At 50.4% G+C, this 23,509-nt stretch overlaps 2 protein-coding genes across 2 annotated transcripts; both read right to left on the bottom strand.

The window, feature by feature from the left end:
- Positions 1–869: 869 nt before the first annotated feature.
- LOC136055430 (disintegrin and metalloproteinase domain-containing protein 18-like) lies at positions 870–3,886 on the bottom strand. The gene is given in 11 exon segments (XM_065747180.1): positions 870–982; positions 985–1,009; positions 1,080–1,161; positions 1,243–1,403; positions 1,497–1,568; positions 1,811–1,893; positions 2,052–2,253; positions 2,334–2,412; positions 2,622–2,683; positions 2,852–2,903; positions 3,747–3,886. Coding segments are annotated over 11 exon segments (1,071 nt in total).
- ADAM9 (ADAM metallopeptidase domain 9) lies at positions 3,535–23,290 on the bottom strand. The gene is made up of 22 exons (XM_065747175.1): positions 23,158–23,290; positions 18,311–18,408; positions 17,247–17,311; positions 16,103–16,181; positions 15,107–15,183; positions 14,278–14,470; positions 13,514–13,579; positions 12,966–13,037; positions 12,577–12,746; positions 11,380–11,461; positions 10,961–11,094; positions 10,657–10,828; positions 10,445–10,537; positions 10,009–10,204; positions 9,468–9,573; positions 8,781–8,964; positions 8,504–8,584; positions 8,027–8,132; positions 6,606–6,744; positions 5,857–5,959; positions 5,408–5,526; positions 3,535–4,979 (listed from the first exon to the last, which is right to left on the bottom strand). The coding sequence occupies exons 1-22, from the start codon at positions 23,237–23,239 to the stop codon at positions 4,865–4,867; spliced, it is 2,532 nt and encodes an 843-aa protein (XP_065603247.1). The 5' UTR covers positions 23,240–23,290; the 3' UTR covers positions 3,535–4,864.
- Between the last annotated feature and the right edge of the window lie 219 nt (positions 23,291–23,509).

A 23,509-nucleotide genomic window follows, 5' to 3' on the forward strand; every position in this document is an offset into this window, starting at 1 on the left:
CGAACAAACACCCATGACTTTGGCAATATCCTCCAAGGCCTTTCCAGCCATGCTGCTATGCATCCAATGTGCTCCTTTCCTCAGTGCTTCCCTCAAACCTACAGGGTGGGAGCAGAAGGGGTTCCTGTAAGTGCCAAACAGCCTTCCCCCTCCCCACGCACATCACAAGGTCCAGGCTCTGCCCCCTCCTGCCACCCAAACCCCCACGGAGGGCAGCAGGCTCACTCCTCTTCTAGTGGCTGCTCTGCAGACAGACACTGCCTCAGCTCCTTTCTCTTTATCACCACGAAGATGAACCCAGGGAGGAGGGGCAAGCTGAGACACAAGGTGAGAAGCTGCCACATCTTCAGCGAGCTCTTGTTCCACGGGTCTGCAAGGGACAGCTCCTTCAGCCCACAGCAAGGCAGCGATGCTCTGCTGTGCCACATCCAGAGGGGTCGTCCTCCCTGCACTCTGCAGCACACGCTGCCCTCCCCGTGTCACTCTGTGTCACTTCCACAGCTCTCACCCCCACGCACAGCTGTGGAAACCGCTGCGATCAGAGCTGCAGTGCCCCAATTCTGTCCCTTTGGCCATTGACTTCCTCATAGCAGGCCAAGGGGCCGTTTCTGGCATCTACAAACACATACCATCACTTGTGGAGTGCCAGAAAGCCTCACCCCACCCCGCAGCTGGGCATCACCGCTGGGGTCTCACGCTACACCCCAGTGGTTTTGATTCTTGTCCCTTAATATCCCCCGCAGAACAGCTCCCACCTTTGCCAAAGATCTCCTGGCACTGCTTGGCGGCTCTCTGGCACACCCCCCCACAGCAGAAGGTGGTGTTCTGGACTCACAGGGCTGTTCTGGACTCGCGGGGCTGTTCTGGACTCACAGGGCTGCTGACTCCATGACGCAGACACGTGTGGGGCAGCAGCAGCCCCGGCCATCATCGAAGCCCATGCCCAGGCTGTGGCCCAGCAGCTGTGCCAGGAGGACGGAGATGACTCCAGGGCCACAGCACGCTGCAGCTGCAGGAGAGCAGTGCTGGAAGCTGTGGCACGGCCTGGCCACGTCCCCCTGCCCGGCACAGCCCCGTACCGCGGCCACAGCACCAGATGCATCAGTGTGACACAGCGTGCCCGGAGATGTGGCAACTGCAAAGTGCGCCTGGTCCCGGTACCTGGGACACCGCAGCTCTGTGCACAGCCCCTCCCGCAGTGCTGGCAGCCCGGAGCAGTGGGGCTGAGCTGTGCTCTTGCACAGACACACCACGCCGTGTGGCTGCAGAGCCAGGTGTGACTGCTTCCACTGCAGGAACCGCTGCAGCAGCTCATCCGCTGCCCCGGCTGGTGGGATTTTGTTCTGCTGCATCCAGAGCTCCAGGGAGGAGAGCACCACAGTCACGTTCAGGGGATTAAAGATCTGAAATGCAGCAGCAGTGGCCGCTCCCGCTTCAGTCTCAGTGCTGTTAAAGCTCTGTGTCATCCTGAGGGGCTGCACCTCTGCCAAACTTACACTGTTCACAAAACCAAAAACCTGGATCACCCTCTGTGTCACAGCGTCCTGCTCTGAGCCCAAATAGTTGTCCTGAAAAACAACACGAGGCACAAAAGTGGGCAAGGCATGGCACCGAGACAGCACTGAAACGTTCCCTACCCCCATCGCACAGCTGTGAGCTACCGACATCCATCCTTCCCTTCCTGCAAAACCCCCGGCACAAACACCACCCCAAAGGGAAGCCACGAGCTGGAGGAAGCTGGAAACGGCACTTCTTGTCTGCTCCAAGCAGTCAAACCAACGCAAGGAGCAAACAGACGCTGCTGACTTACCAAAGCCTCGCCCAGAATCACGTACACCTCGAGGTACTCGGGCACCAGAGCTGCATCCAGCGGCGGCTGAAAAGAGAACAGCTCTGTACTGCGCCCTAGTGACTGCAGCCCCGAGCGCTGCGGTGCTTCAAAACCCGACGGAGCCGCTCCAGCTCAGCAGCTCCTCACGCGTGAGATGGGGCAGCTCATCACCAGACACTGCCACCGCTGCCCAGGGCTCGCAGCCCCCGGCCCCGCTCACCTCCCGCAGCCCCGGGGCGGCTCTGCTCCAGCAGGAACCCCACTGTGTTCCCATTGCTCATCCGATAAACCAAGTGCCCCAAGGTGGGCGAGGAGCCCAGCGGCTCCATGCTGTGGCTGGTGTTGTGGAACTGCAGCAGACCCCTGAGGGTCACTGCTGAGCCGGGGACGCCCTCGATGGAGCCCTGCTAGCAGCAGTCGCCCTATGGCGAAGCAGAGGGAACCCCTCCTGAGCTGGGAAGCCTCAAATGTTGGCCGCCAAATAATAACAACCCAATCTTACCTTGATGTGGGTTGAAGCTGGCATCAAGGACCCTCTCTCATCTGACGTACAAACCCTAAAATCATCCGGTATGAAGAGACTGCAGACAGAAGAAGAGCATCAGGTTAAACTCTGAAGCATTACCTCCTACCCAGATCCTTCCCAGCCTGTGCTCCCTGCGGATCCCAAACCGCTGCCATCAGTGCACAAACAGCCCCCACCCCTTCCACCCCTGTGGGGCAACAGCAGCTTCAGTGCCTGCAGATGGGAACTGCCCCGTGCCAGAAGAGCAGGGCAGGTCCAACTCGCTGCTTCTTGAGGTGGATGGTGGACAGCTTCCCCTCCACCGTGAGGATGTAGGACAGCACGTCCTTGTAGTGCAGCAAAGGGGGGAATCACGAGCAGAAAAGGAAGCACAGAGGGCACTTAATGGAAGCTCAGCCAGCAGACAGTCCCTGAGGGGGAGCAGAGCCCCATGCACATCACCCCATCACCCACCACCCCCCCCCGCGCGGGCAGGAAGGGAACACTGCACGTACCGACAGCCCCGTTGTGTTTGGGGGCAGCCGCAGTGGGGTTGTGATCTGTGACCTGGGGAGAGAGAAGCAGAGCACCATCAGAGGGCGACAGCCCCACACAGCCCCACAGGGAACACCAGGTGACACGCAGCACAGCCAGCAGCACCAGGAGCTGCCCCACGCTGCAGCCCGGCACGGCAAACCTCCCCCGGTAACGGCCCCCCCAGTGCAGCCCCACGAAAGCAGCAGAGGACCAGAGCACGTTTGTACAAAACCAGCATGTTTATTGCTCGCTGCTCTTACAGAGGGGTTGGGTGCAGCCCACCCGGCGCACACACGAACGCCGCGTCCCAGAAGCACACGGGGACGGGGGACGCTCCCCCCCAACCCCGTGGGGCGGGGATAAGCGGGTCCCTATAGAAGGGCATCAGTAGTCATCTGCAGCGTGTGGCACGTTTGAAGTTGGAGCCATTTCTTTGTCGTAGAAGCACGTCTGAAACGCTGCCCGGCACCGCCGCCCTGTCACTATTGCTCACGTGCACAGCGAAGTATAAAAACTCATGAGAAGGCACCATTTTCAGCAGAGCCTTAGTCCACGTGTACAGCTTGAAGGACTGCTAGGGGCATCCTGGATTCCTTTGGGATCAGTTCCCCCCTCTGCCACCCCACAGCGCAGAGCCGGGGCCCGACGGGAACATCCTGGGGCAGACAGGAGAGCTGAGGTGACATCCCACGTACTGTAGTAGTGCTGTAGGTCTCAGTCTGTGTTTATGGGAAACCACAGGAGTTCAAGTATTCGATCACTGCGAATGCAAACGCTCTGTATCTCTAAGGGTATACACAGAAGGTAAGATTGTTTTGGCAACGTTATTGTGGGGGATCTTTGCAGAGCGAGTCTGTACTCAGTGGGCAGCACATCGTGACAAAGCCAAGCACGCTTCCCAGGGCTGCTCTCCCCACTTTCAGCTCGTGTGAAGGACTCCTCTTTGTCTGCAGCTTCAGGTTCACCCACAGCAGCACCGTGATGCTGAGTGCTCCTTTTGGGACTGTGTTCATCCTGGGTTAGCGGGGCTATAGGAACCGACGGCAGCGCGACGTGAGCATCCCGACTGACACTAGCATTGGTCACCAGGCTCCTGCTCGAAGTGCTCAGAGCAGCCCAGGTGGTCTCAGCAGATCCACGTTCTTTGCTTCTCAGCGTCCTGCAGGGATTTCTTCGTAGTCTTTAGGTCCAAATTAAAACCCAGAGCTAAAAACTCGGTTTTGTTCTAAGCAAAACACAGCCACGTCCTCTCGTACCTTTGTCTTCCTCCCCCACTCAGGTATTAGTGGAAGTTAGTACAGGATTCTCCCTTAGCAACTCACGATAACTAATTTAAAACCATTTTAATTAATGTTCACATAGCTCAGTGTCAGTCAGCACGAGATTAAGAATTTAAGTGCATTATTACGCATCAATAAACGTATATACATGCATAAATGTGTTTAGGATATATTTCTCTCCCTCCAACGAAGGGCTCCAATACCTTAACTCCATTTGTGCCATTTATGTGTATGTGGGTACTGCTTTCCAGCCCACACAAGGTAAGTTTAAATTAATAAGCCACATTTCCTAGGTTTGAAGGTGGTATGGGCTACGTTAACACTTCACTGTACGCTTGGAAAGACAACGACAGATAACTTCACTTTTAGGGCTCACTGCAGAAATGGGGAAACCTAAAGCAGCTCCTGAGTGCTGTACTTCAGGGATCAGACTGCTCCACTTCCAGGTGGACAGCCCCACTGCAGCACCCAAAGCCACAGCACTCAGATCTAAGGGCAGCCGTGATGTTTCCTGCTCCTGTAGCTTTGGTAGAGGTATTTGTTTGCAGGTTTACATTCCTCGTTTCGATCTCTTTTTGCCTTATCCGTGGCTGCAGAAGGAAGGCTTCCTGGGGTTACCATGGGCCACTCGATGCAAGAAGGATAAATGCAATTTCAGCTTTGCTTCAGCAAACAGGTCAGCTCACGTGAAGGTCCCAAAGAAGTCGAAAGCTATTTGGGGGGCAGCGGTGCCGGACGAGAGGGAAAGTAACGTCCCTGAGGTAAACACTTCTGCTGTGACAGAGGAGGCCCCTGAGGTGCACACTTCTGCTGGGGAGGAGGAGGCCTGTGGTAAAGACAGACAAGTTGCCATGAGTCCAGGTGACAGCATCTACAATGCACTGACACTGCCCAAAACGCACACAGTGAAGCAGCCCCCTCTCCCTCTTGCTCTGCTCTAGCACGTCCCCACCCTCCCCTTCCAGCTACACCGCTTCCAGCACACCCAGCTTCCCCAGTGCAGCCTCACTTCACCCCATGGCCAAATCCTGCTGCTGCCCGACGTCCTCAGAGCACCCTACAGAGTGAAACAAGGACTGTGGGTAAAGTGCTTTTATCCCAAAGCGTGAGCTGAAGGAGAAAGTCCCTTCACTAACAGGTCAGTTCTGCTCACACCGTGTGGTGAAATACCTTCGTGCTCACAAAGATGAAGGCAACGACAAGCCATATACACCAGCACAACGGGTAACACTACTTGCAGTGACCCAAACCAACCTTGCTGGCAGCTTCTGTGGCTGGTACTGAGGGGATGGGTAGTAGGACTGGTGGTATGCCTGCTGAGGATGCTGGTTAACGGGGTAAGATGGCACAGGAAAGGTATTTGGCTCCATGTGCTATGGACAAAACAGAACAAGAACATTCACAGATTTGCACAATGAAATCTGTTTCGCTATTTAGGTGATATTTGAGACCACTTGCAAACAGACCTGGAAACTCCAGTAATTGTTTCCTTCTAAGCAGATCAGAAGTAAAAATACTGAGGAGCTTTTGACCCCATTTAGGAATTACTGCTTCTACTTCACTCTTAGCAAAGAGTAAGCCTGATTCACAGAAGTGACAAAAACACAATGGCTCTGAAGCCTCCATTAGTACACTAATAACCAACTGTACTCACCAGCTCCTCTAGAGACAAATAACAAAAGCAGAGAGCAAGTCATTCCTACCATGGGTACTCCTCTGGAAGGATAAGGCATGCCGTGTGGAGCACCTCTGTGAGGGAAGTCCCTGGGTTCTGCTTCTGCTCTAGGAGGTGGCGACTGAAGTGACCTAAATCCAAGAGATGTTAACTGGGTGAGCACAAAACCTTGGCAGGATGACTGAGCAGGCTACGAATCCAAGTGCTTCTCGCTTGCTACATGGATTTAGGAGACTCTCTCGCTCTATTTCAGAAACTCTATGCCTCTCTGGGATAGTATTGAATAAGGCCCGGTAAGCATAAGCCAGACCCCAAATAATTTGGGCCTCCTCAGATCTGTTTGAGCCGCAACATCCCTGTCTCAAATATCTGCTTAAGTTCTCAGGATCTTGCAGGTGTTCAGGAGATTTGCACCCTAAGCAAATACCAAGCGTCAGGAAGATGGTATGTGCCACATACCTAAGAAACAACAGAACCTTTTTTCTGTTTAGGGCTACGACAGCATTATTTTGCCTCTACACCAAAGCTAGGACCCAAAAATCATAAAACCCATCACCAAAGACACGACACCAAACATGAAGGTAAAAATAAAGTTTCCTGCTCCCACAGTGGAAAGCTTAGCTGTCTCCTCTGCCATTGCCCAGAGCAATCTATGGGCATCACTTGGTGCAGCTGCCTCTGCTCGGATGTATCTCCGTCCTTTGGCGATAGCTTATGTAAAGAAACATCTGTGGGGTACTTCAAAAGGGCAGAAGGTGAAGAGGAGATGATACTTACGAATGACAACGTGACATTAACCTTCTAAACCATCGTTTCAGTCGGTCTCTCCTTGCAAATGCCAAAGCAGCAGCTATAAGGAGTGGGAGGACCAGGAAAAAAAATACCAGCAGCCCATTTCTCAGTGAGTTGTCTTTGTCTATTGGGGACAAAAGGATGGAGAGGAAGAAAGTACTGAGTGGTGGCAGTGTCACATCTCGTTACAGCATTCATTAGGACTGGTTCTACAACAAGCTTCCATTCTTTGTGCAGAAATACCTAAAGGATCCACTAAGACTGCAAGAGGGAGGCACAAATATTTCTCTAGGTCTGATCCAACCACTACGATGGGACTCTGCCATCTCTTATTGCATCAGCACAATACCTAGCTACCCTCAAAATCCACACCATCTCATGAAAAGGGGGCTTCAGGATCATTCTGCCACCCTATTCCTCTGTGAGAATACATCAGTCCCTTCTTCACTGCACAAGTCACCTCCAACTTAAAGTTTCCACCTTCACACTCAGTGAGAAAAGTAATCTTCACAGCCTCTTTCACTTTGTTCTCTTCTCTGCATGAGCTGTGCTGCCCCAGGCACCACCCTCCCCATGTAAACCCACACATACACCTCCTGTGTGCACAGACACAGCATCTCCTTGCCATGCCTGACGCTGCCCCAGCACCTTTTCCTTGGGAGGGGAAAAAGTTACAAGAGATGAAGACAAGATTCCCTCCCCAACCCATCTCCCCCCTCCACCAAAGGAAGCAAACTGAAAGTCTGCAAACAATGCAGGGTCACAAACCTCTGAATCTGCCCGTTTCTTTATCGTGTATCTGTCTTCTATACCGTAAGATGTTTGGGGCAGGGACTACGTTTGTATTTACTACCAAACGAGGCATGCTGTCTGCACTCAGATAATAAACATTAATAAAATAGTGACCTGGCCACACGCGTTGCTCCAGCCCCCACTGACCAGCTGACAGTGCAGGTGCACACACAGACACCAGAACAGGGTTAGTACCCATCTCTGCCACCACTGCTCAGAGACCGTCCCGCAGAGATGCCTTTTGACATCCCTGAATCTGAACCTACATCCTCAGCCAAATGTCATGCTTTGTTTGGATCTAAGATTAGAAAGGACTTCAATTTCCTGCTTAGATACAGAGAAATCCAAAATGGTTGTGGTCCAGGGTGGCAGAAATCACCTGAAGAAAGTGAAAACAGCCCAGTTTCTCTAGAGACCTCCAGCATCCCGAAAGAAAGAAGTGCAACACCTCGAGCTCAAAACCCTAGCTAGGACTGCTAGCAGGTGAAACCTGGTGAAGGGCCAACCACCAGCACTTCAGCCACCAGCAAGTAGCTGCCTCAAAGCAGCAGGCACTCAGCACTCAGCCCAGCACCACAGCCCCACAGCCCCAGAGCTGCCTCTGCACTACTTGCCGTTATAGGGAGGCCCACTGTCAATGCTTCCTCCATAGCCCTTAGTATTGCAGTAAGGAGGGGCCCAGCCCGGATCACAGTGACAGTTCTTGTTGTTGTTGCACACCTATATTTAAACACACACAAAAAATGATCTTAAGAACTTTCAAAGATTTTTTTTGATACTGTTATATTCTGTTCTGAGCAGAGAAGACTTTCACCCTTCTCTGGTTAAGGAGTAACTGGGTGCATTGACTGGCATACAAACACTATCCACTGATCACAGTGACCATTCCTTTTTCAAATTGTGACCTTTGATATAAAACATGTTTAAAATATTTGCACGGTCCTTGGCTCCAAAATTGTGGCTTTCATAACTTCCAACAAAGACGCCAGGGGACCTCATACAGAAACACTTTGAGATATACCAGAACTCAGAGAGTCAGCATTCATTCCAAGAGGGCTCTGAGCAGGAGCAGAGGCTCCAGCATTACTTACCCCATGTCCATGACACTGCTTTTCCACATCACAGTCATAGTTCAGAACAGAGGCACTCACACACTGGAAGTGCCTACAGACCTAGGGGAGTTCAGAGATGCACATTAACCAAACAAGATGACTTTTACCCAGCTTCTCCTCCCCACCCACTTCTCCCACACTGATGGTTCTGCATGCTCTCACTGACCCCAAGACAAGTCACAAACTCCTCCATGTTAAATCTCAACTCCAAAGCAACACATCCGTTCCACAAAAGTCACTTTTGACTTTTAATTACCTTTCCATTACCACATTTGGTGCCTTCTTTCACCATTCCTGGATCAGGGACATCAGAACCCAGCTGGAAATCTACACCCCAACAAGTGGTGTGACTGCTGGGAGTCTGGATAATGGCAGGCTTAATTCCAAAAACAGGCATAGTTTCCACATTTTCACACTGTAGTTTCCCACACATGGCATTCCTACAACATCAACATATAAATATTGTAGTGATGCTTCTTGCTGTGTACGAAGAGCTTAGGAGAAGGTCAGTGATGGGAGATGCAGCACAAACTCTCTGGCGCAGCCACAGATCTGAACAAGTGAGGCAACACAATGTTGCATGCACAGAAACTGCAGCACAAGCATAAAAGCTTCAAACTCAGCACAGAAGAACTGTCTGAACTTCCAAACTCATTTCAAGCATTACAGGCAAGAGTTAAACCCAGACAACCTAAAACAAAACCCAATAAAACCTACAAATGCAAAAGCGTGGGGGTTTTATGTACTAATATCAACTTCAGAATTTAGAATGAGACAGATCTCTTCAAAGCTATCTCACAGTGATTTCTGAATGAGGTAAGCACTGCCACTAGGGTTAGATTATAGCATAATGTCACTCTCCCCAGTGATTCTCCTATAAAGCCCCAACTTAATACTGTGGCACCCAAATAAAGTTGGCAATCTCACATCAGGTTCAACTCACCAGCTGGAACACTTCTTGTAGTCGTGGCCATGGAAACCACAGTTGCCAAATCTGTCACCCTTGGAATTCACACTAATAAAACAAATGTTTGGGGCAGCTTTGGCTTCTGAAAACAACAGGCAGAGGAACTAGGTTAGACAGAGACAAACATCTCCCATCATCTATTCTCTCTCCTACGTCTGACAATTTCCACGTGAAATAGATAGTGCTTGGGCTTGATCAAAATGATAATGTGAAAATTCCAGCACTATAAAGTTCCAAGTAAAACAAAAAGTCACTTATCAAATGGTACAACAGACAGGATGTTCTCTCTTCAAGCCCCACAAGCCAGAAGCCCTTCTGTAATGCTCAATGCAAGAAAATTACTGCTCGAATCACCAGCACAGCATTAATTGCAACAAAGGACATCTGCAGGCAAAGCCACAAACACCACTGTTCCAATTTCTTTCTGTTGTTACAACACCTGAACATTTTCAATAACCTCAGAGTTTTCTTTTAACTACATCTGCTAGGAAAACAGTAACACTGTGCTCTCCCTCACTTGGGCCAAATATATCCTGGCACTGTGCATCGTAGTACTGGCAGACGCCGTTGTAGCAGTACCCGTCCTCATTGTGGCAGGGATGGCCGTTCTGAACAGTGAAGTCAGGAGGGCAGAACTGGGATGTGCCATTGCAGTAGTCAGGGAGGTCACACTCGTTGTTACTTGCCCGACACACGGTCCCACCAGGAAGGATCTGAGGAGACAGTTGAAGGGGAAAGTGCACCAGGAAATACAAAGCTCAAAGCAGGGAGCAGTGCCCCCAACCCACAGTGTGCCCTCAGCAATAAAGGCACTGCTCTGCTGCACTCTGTGGGTGCTGCATAATGCTCCCCAGCACAGCAAGTGCTGCTGCTCCCACAGACACTGCCGGGGCCAACACTCTCCTCTTCTAAACCAGTGAAGTACACTCCCAAGTAATCAGTTTCAGTCTTACCCGGCAGTTTTTGCAGCAGTCACCGTAAGCACATTCAGCCCTCGGTCGGAGCCGACACGTGCCTGGTTCACAGCAAGGATCGCTTTCACATTCCTGAAAACAGAAGTTCTGTTCAGTCAGGAAAATCACACCCTCAGCCACGCAAAGATCACTCCCCAGCGAGCATGCAAGGTGACTCAGGCAGCATCTGTAACACGCAGAAAGCCACGAACCTTCGGTGACCCACAGTCACACTCCTCCCCCATGTCAACCAGCTTGTTCCCACAGTAGGGGATGCTATAGGTCTCATCAGGCCTGGGGACGTTAAGCAGGCAGTTTCCCCCTTTGTTGAGGGTCAGCTTCTCAAAGTCTTCTGCACTGCAGCTGCTGAAGTTCCTTGATCCTCTGTAACAGAGAACACGAGAAGACCTTTACATCAAATTGACCACTCCCTCAGGTTACAGTAACACCATCCTGTGACCTGTGACAACTAAGCACATACAAAGGGAAAAGCTTCCTGAGCCATCAGTTACTTACGATGCTCCAGAGCTCATAATGCAACTGCTTGCCCCACAGTGGCAGACCCTCTCATCGTCATGGTTCATCCCCAGGTTATGTCCCAGCTCATGAGCCATAATTGAAGCAAACATCTGTATACTGATTTTTCCAAACTGCACAGGAAGAAAACAGAGAAAAACAGTGGACAGTCTGCATTGAGAATTTTTTAAATGACAATTTAAGTAATTGTTTATTTAAATGCCAAAACACTTCAGTTATTCCGTCACCACACTGACACACAGCAGGGGCGTTTAAAGCATCAGCAGAGAAATCCTGACCCTTTGTGAGTGCCACTTCAGCTGTGATTCATACATAACAATTCTGCACTTCCAGGAAGGTGCTTTTTTTTAATATATCTATCTCTCTTGTTCATACCCAGTGTACTAAAGATATCTCACCACATTAATGCCTCCTGCGTGGCTCTTGGAGCACACTGTTCCAACATATGCCATTCCAGCTGTGCCACCAAACCCCTTCTTCCTGCAGTCATTAAGGGAGAAACAGACCATCATTCCAACTGTACAGACACACACAATACACCACCACAGAGCATCAGCTTTCCAGCTTCTGTATTCTGACAAAGAGGAGAAGCACTGCTAAAAGTGCTACTATTCAGTTTGGCCATATACATACCAGTATAGACACATTCCTTTTCTTCTAAGCTGAGCTAAGAGACAACATTTTGCCCTCAGTCTCTCCCACACATTCCCATGTAAATACAAAAAGCTAAGTTGTCCCCCTTTAAAACCACGTGTTCAAATTGGCCATTGCTGCCTTTCTAAGTTTCTTTCCTTTTCACTATCTCACTTTGTTTCTCCATAGATCTTAGACCTTAAATGCAACAGTGTAATGCACCATATTTTACTTCATACAAAAGAATAATTTGGTTTTTGGTTTGCTTTTTTCCCCAGCTATTTCACCCTTCTCACTTCACTGGTGCTGCTCTGCCCCGAAGAAGAGCTGCCAGCTCCTGCTGTCCTCCTGCAGCAGTGCCTGCTCTCACCTCTGCCCTGTCCTGTACTCTGAGCAGTGACTTCCTAAGACCCATGCTATCTGCAGGAGCAGGAAGTGCATGGGAGCACACGTCCTGCAAGGGGGGCAGAGAGGACTGCTCAGGAAGTCCTGTGCTACAGGGACAGACAGACCAATGTCACAGGTCAGAGCTCACACCATTGTTGGTTTCTAGATAGCAAATGCAGAAACAGCTTTTGCTCCACTCAGAGGCAATGCTCAGCGTGAGGCTTAAACCCTTTTCATGTGAGAAAGCCCTACATTACAAGTCTAAGCAGAGTACAATCCTTACAAAGGATTATCTGATTACAAGCTGTCCACAATATGAAATGTAACTCTGCAGGATGTGTGGGACAAGAAAACAAATTATTTAGGAATGCATCTGTCAGAAAAGACACTGAACTCATGGACCAGAGAAACCCTAAAACGCTTGAGTTGACACAGGACGGTTTTATGTAAAACTCAGCAGATTGCACTGGGTTCTCTGCTGAAAGTGAACAGCCACTCCTGCTGCAAAGGCAAGGCTAAGCAGACAGGAATAGAATAAGCTTCTTAAAAGTCAAAGGGAAGGAACCTCAACTCACAGCACAAACTGGGCACTGTCGTGTCTCCGGCGCGAAACGAGGTTCTTCTCTCGCCACTGCACAAAGTTTGCCAGCACATCCCCAGCACCTCCATCTGTGCTAATGATGTTCTCATACTTCCAAATCTCCAGGCCAACCAGCACCACGTGGATGTTCAACATGATGTACATCTGGGGAAGAAAACACAAAAGGGAGAAACATATCTGAAGAGCTTCAAAACAAGAGGCTTTGTGTTGTGTGTCTTACTGCGAAAATCCACTTCTGTATTAAACAACTCAAATCAGCAGCACGTGTCTTCCCAGTGAGTCAGATTTTGATCAGCAGGAGGATCAGTGACTGAAAAGTCACACTGAGCATTAAGTGGGAACGGTGGTGCATCTTTAACTTACACTGTCAAGGAAGTTTGCCAGCTGCACCATATGTTCCCTCACTTCTGTTTCGCTTTTCCCGAAATCTTCAAACTGCAGAACAAAGAAACTCAGTCACGAGAAGCAGACAGAGACAAGGCTTAGCAAAACGAACAAAATACTTCAAGATTAATAACAGAAGTCACTCCTGCCAGGCTCCCAATGCTCTGCTTAGAACACACGAGGTTGAATCCCTGCCTAGAAGACGTCCATCAAGAAAACAGCATCTTCCCCTGCTATTACTCAGCTGCTCAGTAATCCACAACACAAGAGGTAGCTTTTGCCATATGCTTTCCATCCATTCCTGCACTCTTTGCTGATAGAACCTCTCCATGTCTGACAGTTCTTTGTTTTCCAGAGGCACACCATATAGGATGTGTTTATATTATGGCAGCCTGTCACTGAGCATTTGCATAATCCAGGCTACAGCACTGCTGTCTTTCAGTGCTCCATTTGGGAGTAATGGAGACTGGCAGCTTTTCAACTCATCTCCTGGGGAGAAGGAAAGCAACCTGCAATCCAGGCCGTACCTTTTCTTTATCCACAACAATGAATAGCTCCACGTATCTTGTCTGATGTAGGACGGCTCTTTTTTTCTGTGGAGGTTTTAGACAATTTCAAGTTTATTAATTGAGGTGTAAACAGCAACAACGAAAAATATTCTGTCCTATTTCACTCAATACAACTAGTGGCTTAAGAGACACACCCCAGGCATACTGCCAAGGTGTAAACAAGCCAGAATCAAGAAGAGTAGTCCAAAGCAATGACCATTTCCCTACAATTTTACACTAAATCTGAGCTATACAAGGACTTTCAGTGTCAACCAAACATCAGCAGCCCTTTAGTTTTTGTTTTTGAATGTTTCCATACTCCTGCTTTTCCTGTGACCTTGCTCCAATATAGGCAGCCTCTAAACAAAACAGGGATCTTCACATCAATCTGTTCTTCTGACAATTAGGAGAACGGAATAAACAACACACTATGCTGCTGGCTTCTGATGTCATGCTTTGGTAATGAGCCTCTCCAACGAAGCTCCAATGTTCCTGCCCTCAGAAGCCCCCAAAAGCTCTGCCAATGAGCAGTCTCACTAGCCACTAAACTCTCACTGCTGTGTGCAGAAGCAGAAAGAAACTGCAACCAATGGCGTTTCCCAGCAGCGTAGAAAACCCAGTGCAACAGAAACCTTTAGGAATGTGTTAAGCCCCAGAGAAATCTGATAAGCTGCTGCCATATTCTTAGCTGAATGTTCACAAAATCCAGTACAGGTGACAGCAGAAAGCAGCAGTGCACTTACTCGCAGCAGCTGGGTCATACTGGGATGGTGATTTTCTCCTGCATGCTCCCCTTCTTCATGGCCTTCGGTGGTCACTCCGCACATCGAGGGCTCTTTCTTCACATTATCCAATGAATATAGGATGTGTTTGGAGCCAGAGGACGAATCCATGGGCTCAATGCCATAGGTGACATTCCCTATTGTCACCAAACCCCTGAGACGTGGCAGTATGCAGAAAATTCTTGCATTAAACTCAGAGGAAAGTTATGCAGGTTTTTGCAGTTAAACAAAACAACAGTTATTCTTTGTTAACTCATGGCACGTCTACATCTCAGCCCTTGCAAACCAGTATGCTTCACTTAATGCCTGGGAGCAGCCTGTCACCAGTAAGGGGCTTTGCAAATCCAGCAAACTAAACACAGTCATAAGATTCTGCAGTGCCCAAGAAATTAAATCACAGACCTTAAGCAGAAATACTTGGTTCAATTACCATCCCCACTTCAGCATCTGACATGGTGCTGTGCCATATAAAGTCCAAAAAATATGGAAGATAACCCAACGCAGAAGGAATTCCCAATCCCATTTGAAGCACATGAGCTTTTTGTGAAATTGGAGGCTAGCATTCCACTTTACATTTTATTGCATTACTGAAGATACTGCATGCATCTGTTAACACTACACGAATAAAAGACACTGCAGAAAAACCACACAGAGGTATACAGTGCTGCAGCTGGTCCCAGCCACTGAACTCCCATCTGGTTAACAGCAGTTAAAGACAGAGCACGATTTTTGTTTCACATTCAGTGAGCTGTGAGACCCACGTGAGCTGCAACAAAGGATGGGTTGCTACCTGAGCCCCGAGCAAGTGCTGACAGCAACAACAGAGTCCAGGATCCCCTCCACATATCCCTGGTAATGGCAGTGATCCTGCACGGGAAAACAAAGGTGCATTACACACACGCTCCATTCTACCTGAAGCTGGATTCAGAGCTGACTGCTCTGTAACACTGACAGGCAGGGCTCAGAAGCATCACCTAGCAACTGGATTTCTTAGCTTGACGTTAAGCTATCCTCCTCTGAACTGCTGCCCTTCACCCCGCCTCAAAAATCCTGAGGGCAGCCCCTCCCTACAGATTTGAGCCAAATTATCATTCAGGCTTCTATAACAACAGTTGGGAGAATATTTGGCTTGTGTGCAGCCTCCTGCTAGCGAGGAAAAGGCCAACATCTGCTGTCCTCGCCAAGCTGCGCTGCCTGAGCATCTCAGTGGCACAGTACGTCCCTCATCAGCCCTGACAAGGCACAGTACCTCCATTTTGCCCTCTGCATTAGACATTTTGAGAACTCAACGAGATGGTAATTCATGGCAAAGACATTCAATACTCTCTGGCAAGTGCGTTTTTAAACGTTACCACAGGGGCCAGGTAAATTACATTGCCTGTGCTTTTGGCAGTGAATGCTAAGGCACAAAATAATCCTTCAAGGTCGCTGAGATGTCTGTGATCTTGTGAAGAAAAGGCTTTCTCTCTCTTATTTAATCTCTTTTTTTTTTTTAAGGAAGGAAATAATCAACTCAGGTGCAGTGTTTTCAAACACAAGATCTTACAAATCGTGTGAGCAACGCTGCCCTTTCAAAGGAACACTGCTGACATGTAAGAGCAGTAAAGCCATGAGAAATACTCTCATGCTTTTTGCATCACACAAGCTGCTATTAATTCTTGTTCTACAGAAGCAATTGAACTTCCAAAGGCAGTGCAGCAGGCAGTCTGCTCGTGCAGAAAAAGAGGGCTGCAAAGGTTTTTAGCTGATTAATTGCAATGCTACACAAGCAGGAAAGAGGTCCTACCTGGACATCTGGATACTCAGACTGCAACTTCCCCTCCTTATTATAGGTATAAACTGTAAAATCTTTGGGTAGCAAATCTCTGTAAGGAAAGGAAGTGGAGAAGAATGAACGCTGGAGGAATCCCAGGAACTGACTGAGATGCTATAGCAGGGCACTAAGATGGTCCCAATCAGAAGTGTCACTGACAAACTGCAATTAAACGATGAAACATTCAAAGCAAAACTCTCAAAAATTAACAAAGAAGGCATGCACTCCTGCAGAAAAATCCAAGATATCAGAATGGTGGAACTGTTAATGAAAACAAATCAAACTTCTCACCCTTGCTAAGCAAACACTCTCCAGAATGCTTCAAGGTGCTGCTAGCAGCTCACTGGGTTTCACACAGAAAGAAAATCACACAGCACTCAGGTTGCTGCATGTGACTTCTGCTCCCCACTCCTGGGGGCAAGTGCCTTGGGAAAATCTCCCGTGCTGACCCAGCAGAAAAGTCACTGGCACAGTGTAGCTCCCACATTCCTGAGGGTCAAGAGTTTGGTAAATGGCAGCTTGAGATCACCAAGGCCTTCCGTGTTGAAATGCTTATGTCTCCTTAGTCTATTACAGGGCAGTATTACAAGGGAAACAGCCTGATAAACGTTTACTTGCTGCTGCTGCAAGTACCCCTTTAAAAATTAAAAGCAAGGCAGACAACACACTCTCTGTAAGTTATAGATATTAAGACCTGGGAGATAAAGTCAGCTTCCCCATTTGTCAGCAGCCTTATGCTACCGAGACAGAGGAAAAAGTGAAACAAACAGAGCCCGTAGGAAACCAAAAATATTTACTTGAAACATAGCTCAGTTTGTTTATTTTTAGATGTGAAAGGGAAGAATCATTTCAGTGATTCCCCAGGTCCTCTTCGAGCAAACGACTGCTTCCTTCTCTGAGAGGGATCACAGAGTTGAAGTTCAGCAACATTTCTGGTCCATAGCCAAGACTGTGCGACTTGATTCACTTTCCCTGACTTTCTCTGCAGATTTCTCAGAGCTAGCTTGTGACTGCTCTTCTCATCAGGAGCCTCAGCAATCAAACTAGCACGCTATCTGCGAGCTTGTTACCTGGACACAACAGATAGAGTTCAAACATCAAGACATTTGTCACTTACTTGTTCTTTTCCAGATGGATTGTGTACTCTTTTCCCTCTATCTCAATAGCGTACGACACCTGGTCCTGAATGTAAAGATAGAAGACTGTTAAAGGCCCCTTCCAGCAGAAAGCAGGTGAGGATTCTACACAGCACCTCCACACCTGGGAACTGCCTGACCCTGAGCAGGAACACTTTCCTTCTCAGGTGTTACTGGTTGCACTGCAGCAGAAATGAGCACGCGTGGCTGAGCCTGCAGCCTGCTTTATCACTGCCCCTACCTCCAGAATCAGGCATTTCTTGAGTAGCTGGGGAGCAGTCATACGAAGGAAGCTATTTCAAAATAGCTTTGTGGTTTTCACGTTCCTTGCCTATAAGACTTCCACAGATAAACTGTGAGTTACAGCTGGAAAGGACAATACTGTCTTATTACTGAACACAGCGAGCTGGTACCTCATCAGCCTTGCATTAGCCAAGTGCTCCAATTAACATGGAAGGACCTAGTGGATAAGTGGATAAGCTCAATCACCTGAACTCTACATTAAATATCACAACAAGAGCACTACTAGCACTACAAACGACTGCAGCAACTTCAAGACACTTCTCTGAATATTAATTTCTGCCAAGGTTTATAAGATTTGTGATGCCAACAGCCACTCTAATCCAAACACCTCGAGGTGTGTGGTCCTCAGTTATGTGATTTCAGCAGAACAATTCAGGCTGGAAAGTACTGAAGTATCCAACCACTGCTCAGAGCCCGACCAGGGCCTCTTCCAGACACTTCCCCAGCATCTCCCAGGTTAATGATTTCACCTCTCTGAAACTCCTCCCAGTGCTTAACAGCTCTACTACACATCTTTTACACTCAGGTGAAAGATCCCTTGTTGCAGCTTGTAACCTCTGCAGCAAGGAAGTACTTCCCAGAACTTAGCTGGAGGTGGACACTAGATGCTATGTCTTTAAGGACACTGATCTGCTGCAAGATGACCCACGTGATTTGTGTGCGTATGAGAATTTGAGGTTGATTTTGAATAGACTTATGAAGAAGATACTGAACCGAGGGCATTTGCAACCCTGCCCAGTACCTGCGTTGAGGGGACACTGGAGGTCTCCCGCCGCTCCCTTCCCAACTTCTGGGGGACAATAACTTCGTAGGAAGACAACTGAGAAATCTCCTGGAAACCTAGAAAATAAAAGAGAATGGCCACCACGAAGTTAGTCCAGCCAAAGAAACAACCAACCAGGAGGATAAGGCGGAGGGGAGAAAACGCCACGGGCAGGTCCCATCTCACATTGCATCTCCTTTCATTAGCAGAAATCAGAGCACCTAAAGCAGGACGGCGCAGATAACCTGCTCAAGGGCACACAGAAGGACGGTCCCAAATCCAGGTCTCCGAGCTGCAGAACAACAGCCTGGCCACAGCCTCCCCTGAGCCCCCCGAGCTCCAGCTCTGCTCTGCTCCCAGCCAGCCCCACCGAGCTCTGCACTACACCCAGCCCTGCACATCTCGCCCAGCTGCTGACAGGCCCAGCACTCCTTGTGTTCTTAGAGAGCACTTAAGGACCTCATAAAAACAACTGAGGCAGAACAAATGCAAGCAAGAAAGCAGCCTGCTGCAGATTCCTTCGTAAATTATTTGCATGTGCAGCAGACAGATGACCTGACCGAACACAAAAAAAGACACCTCTTTCTGCAAGTCCTGCACAGACATGTAGGCAGTAACAAATTGCACACGCTAATCACTTTCCCCATCCGCAGCTGCCTGCCTGGAGCTGCTCGCTGGGCCGCCCCGTGCAGGATCAGCAGCAGCACTTCTCCTAGCTCACAGCACTGGAATCAGCGAGCTCATCATGCCGAGCTGCCGGACCCAGGGGCAGGGAATAGCTGTGCTCCTTGGCACCGTGACACGCTTGCTTGTGTCAGCAAGATGGTTAAAAAACACAACAAAACAGAAGTAAAACATCTGCGGGGGTAAGACCCTTTCTTCCAGCCTGCTTTGCTCCTGCCTTTCCCTTCTCATGCTCACTAAGGACATACATACCCCTGTTGCCAGAGGCACGGACTGTGCTGGTTTTGTTTTCGTGGCAGCACGCAGATTGCTCAGAGAACACAGATGTACTGCAGTGCAACTGTCTGTAACACAGCAATCCTGTCACACAATGGGCAGGATAGATTTCTTCTCAAGAAATAAAAAACACGGGACACGCTGCAGCAAAATTCTCAGTAATTACTGTGATTACTGGGGAGAAAAAACAAGTATATAAAAAAAAAAAACAATAATCAGCAAAACTTCCTGAAAATAACCCTCATGTTCAGAGGCCACAGAAAGGACAGTGTCAGAACCTCCTTGGCCCAAGCACAGCGCAGGGAAGGGCTGCTTCCTCCCCACGGTGACCCATGGCACCGTGTGCCCCACGAAGTCACTGCTCTGCCACCTCCAGGCTCACATCTCAGCTCACATCCTGCTCCAACCCCTCTGCGTTTATCACAGGGGCACAAACGTTGGCCCCACGGCTGCGTGCCCCCCTCCCCCCCCAGCAGCTGGGAGTGTGAATCATCACACAAAGCAAGGGGAGGGATTTCTGGGAACAGCAGCTCTCAGAGGCGCAGCACTACGGGGAAATCACTTCCAGCTCTCAGAGCATCCCGACACCTCTCCTCCATTCTGTCCCCCCCACCCCCACCTCACCCCCACCAGCATGGGGACCTCAATGCAGGCACAGCACTGCCTCCCTTCACTGTGCTAGAAATCCACCAGCAGGGCCTGCAGGAAGATGTCACTCTCCAGGATGGATGGATGCTATCCATGAGAATCCATCCACAGCTTTCAGTCACAGCAAAGACAACATCCCAGTGCAGTATAGTGAGCGTGGTTCTTGTGCACAGCAGTGTGCAATAACCCGCAGGGCTCCACACGCTGCTCTCTGTGCACTGTACCTGGGAACCCATCGCTCACCATCCCACCTGGGCGTACAGCATGCTGCTTCCAGGGAGGGAAAAGCAACTGTAACCACTGTATTTATCCTGTCTCGTTAAAGGCTGCCTTAATTATCAGGCATCGCAGGCAACTGGGAAGAAATGAATCACCTTCCCTCCCCACCCCAGATCTGCAGTGAGAACTTTGTGAGTGGGAGCAGGAAAGCCCTCAAAACAAGCAGTGCTACTGAGGTCAGATGTCAGCTAAGATCTAAGTTCAGAGGTCAGGTGGCATCCCCACCTTTACAGACCACGGCACGTCTGCTGGCTCAGTCACGGCCACAGTCACCTGAGCCAACACCTCACCCCATTCATCCCCCTTCTGTTACCGTAACTCCTTCCCCAGCCTGCTGCAGTGAGATCAAACAGACACCCTTCATCGTTAGGAAAAACAAACTGAAGTTCCAACTGCAGCTTCAGCCCCACTGCACCATGCCAAGCTGCAGCACGTGGCTGCTGTGGGTGCAGGGAGCCTGCATGGACACCTCAACACACACACATCGCTCCCCGAGGAGCGGGAGGAAGGCTGGAGCTACTCTGAAGGTTTGTGTATTTATTTACCCCCATGGGTTTATTTTTCCTCCACCCCAAGCAGCAAGGCTGATTCACTTGCAGCTTAAGTTACTGTAAGGCTCATTTCCTCTCCTGCCAGCACACTCCTGCATCCCATTCATACCATGCAGACAATTACTTCCACCTCAGAAAGACACTTTGCATCTGTCCTTCCACTTTTTCCACACTTTTCTCACTCCCAGGTTACCTGGGCTGTTCACCCTTTCTGACTGCAGAGTCAATAAGCATTCTCGGTATCCCTTTATCCACACAGGACCTTGCCATGGCACCCCCAAAACTCCAAGACCGAAGAGCACCTTACAGCTGCGCAGCCACACTCCATCCACAAAGCACCTGAGATGGATTTCGGGGCACTTCTCCTTGGAGCTGCTCTTTCCATCACCTCCTGCCCTCTCTCTATATGTTCAGAGCAAGCAGCTCTCCTTGTGCCACAGAGCCTGTTCAGGAGGTAGGAAAAGATGACCAGCTGTCATGGCAAGAGAAGCATGTTCATCCACTTGATGAATTCACCTGAAATATTTGTTTAGCATTAAACCAGACAGGAACGGTCTGGTTTAATGCTGAACAAACAGCCAAACCGATCAATCTGCAGGACAGCACTGCTCTTGTTCTGTGAGAAGAGCCAGTGCTCCTGCTCTCTGGCACTGCCCCTAGCATCCTCCATCACAGCACCTCATTTTACAGAGGAACGAAGCCACGCCACGGTGCCAGAAGTCAGAATCCACCCAGACTCCCTTCCTCCCAGGCTGAGGGCCCAGGAGCTGCTGCCTTCCCAGCCGTGCTGCTCCCAGAGCCCACTCACATCCTGCACAGCTCCGATGTCAGCCCTCCTCACAGCAGAGGTTCGTGGGAATGCTTCTTCTCAGAAATGCTGCCTACGTTTGGTCTCCAAAGGAAACCATGCAGTACATGTTCAATCACAGAACTCAGTAGAGTTGAGCAAATAAACTTTTTTCTCCCAACAGCCACGAAAACGTCTTCAGCATGCTGAATGATTGCTCCTGAAATGCAGGACCATGCTTCCACGAGCAGAACAAAAGGATTATCTTAACCAAACACTGCATCTCCTCATAAAATTTAAACCCAAGCTTTCAGACATCTAAAAAATTCCTTTAAAGACTGATAAAGCGTGGTGAGGTCTTCCTGATATGGGAGTAGAGACCCAGAGGCAAAGCCCCTGCCTGCAGCAATGCTGCTTTGGCTCTCTGTGAATTTACACAGCCAAAGGCTGAGGTGCTCTGCAGACACAAACAGGACACAGATCCTCACTATGCTCAACCCCTGACACTTCCCATCACTACACAATTGCACTCATTCTGGATTTTTTAATTAGCAGTTTCCGGCAACACCCCACTACTGCCCCACACCTCACTTCACTGCAGAGCACCCACAGCACCCACATCCCAGCCCAAGCAGCTGGAGCGGTCCGGGTGTGCTGAAGTAGGTGACTTGCTTCTTTCCTCCCACCTGAGCTCAGATGTGAGACAAAGGTCTCTGTTCTTCATCACAGACTGAGGATGATGAGCTGGGAGCAGTAACACCACTGGCCAGAGCTCCTCCTGGAGTTCTGGTCCTTCCTTCCCAGGGAAGGAAGCACCAACGCTGTGCCAGCAGCCAGCCTGTGGTACCACAAGCACCCAGCACCCTTCCAAGCCAGCTCAGAGCAGCACGCTGGGTGCTCACTCACAGCTGAGCCACTCACACCACAGGAGCATTATTTCTCAGCACGAAGGATCACTATTGGCTCCAGAAACGATTCCTCGCTTACAAAGTCCTGACAACAAAACCTCGTGCTCGTGGCGAACACAAGTCCAACACGCTGCACGTGCACAACAACAGAGGAGACATGCCAGCCTATCACCTACACCGAGCAGCAGGGCCAGCATCCTTACAGCCCCCCATGAGTTCATTAAAAACCCATACACAGAGCACACTGACAACTCATCAGAAGCCCAAAAACGGAGAATGGTGTCAGCTCACGGTCACAACTGTCACACCTGGGGTCCCACGCTGGGAGCCGCTGTCCGGAGGGGCCCCGCTGATGCCCACCCGTGCAGGGGGAGCAGCAGCCCGGCTCCCCGCAGCTCCGAGCGGTCACCTCCACGCAGGAGGACGGTGTAAGCATCCTCCAGGCTGCGGATCGAGGCGGCCGTATCCTCATCTGCTCCCCACGCAGTTCCCGGGAGGGCTGCGAGCACGCTGCCCAGCCGGGCCCACCTCTCCCCGCGGCCGCGCATCGCTCCAAGCATCCCCCGAAGCGGAGCGGCCCGGGCTCACCCCACGCTCCGGGCTTCCCACGACGACCTCCCCGCCGTCCCCACGCAGGGACAGGCCCAGGCCCCTCCGCTCCGCTCCTCCCCCACGGCCGCGTCCCGCACTCACCCGCCGGGCTCGGCAGCGCTGCCCGCAGCAGGAGGAGGACGAGGAGGAGGCGGCAGAGGCAGCTCCTTGCCGCCCATGCCATGGTGCCCCGCGTCGGCCCCACGCTGCCCGCGGCCGTGGGAGCGCCCCGAGCAGCGCCTTATGCAGCCGGGCCGGGCCGGGCCTGCGCCGCACCGCCCACGGGCGGGGCCGCTCCGCCCGCAGCACCGCGGCCACGGAGTGCCGCCCTCCGTGCGGGCGGACGGAGCGAGATTCCTGGATTCCTCCAGGAGTGGGAACGGGAGGGACGCGGGGCAGAGCCGGCTGATGGACGGCGTGGATGCTGCAGCGGCACGGAGCCCTGCGCTGGTTG

This window comes from Cyrtonyx montezumae, unplaced genomic scaffold (assembly GCF_038088225.1).
Source record: "Cyrtonyx montezumae isolate F1298 unplaced genomic scaffold, pur_monq_1.0 scaffold_42, whole genome shotgun sequence".
Classification (NCBI taxonomy): domain Eukaryota; kingdom Metazoa; phylum Chordata; class Aves; order Galliformes; family Odontophoridae; genus Cyrtonyx; species Cyrtonyx montezumae.

Excerpts from the sequence above, each read along its gene's own strand:
- ADAM9 (XM_065747175.1), bottom strand. The coding sequence starts at position 23,239 with ATGGCATGGGCGGCAAGGAGCTGCCTCTGCCGCCTCCTCCTCGTCCTC. Across the intron at positions 14,471-15,106 it reads AGCACTTGCTCGGGGCTCAG|GGGTTTGGTGACAATAGGGA; the intron begins GTAGCAACCCAT and ends GCCACGTCTCAG. Across the intron at positions 12,747-12,965 it reads TGGCAAACTTCCTTGACAGT|ATGTACATCATGTTGAACAT; the intron begins GTAAGTTAAAGA and ends TTTCTTCCCCAG.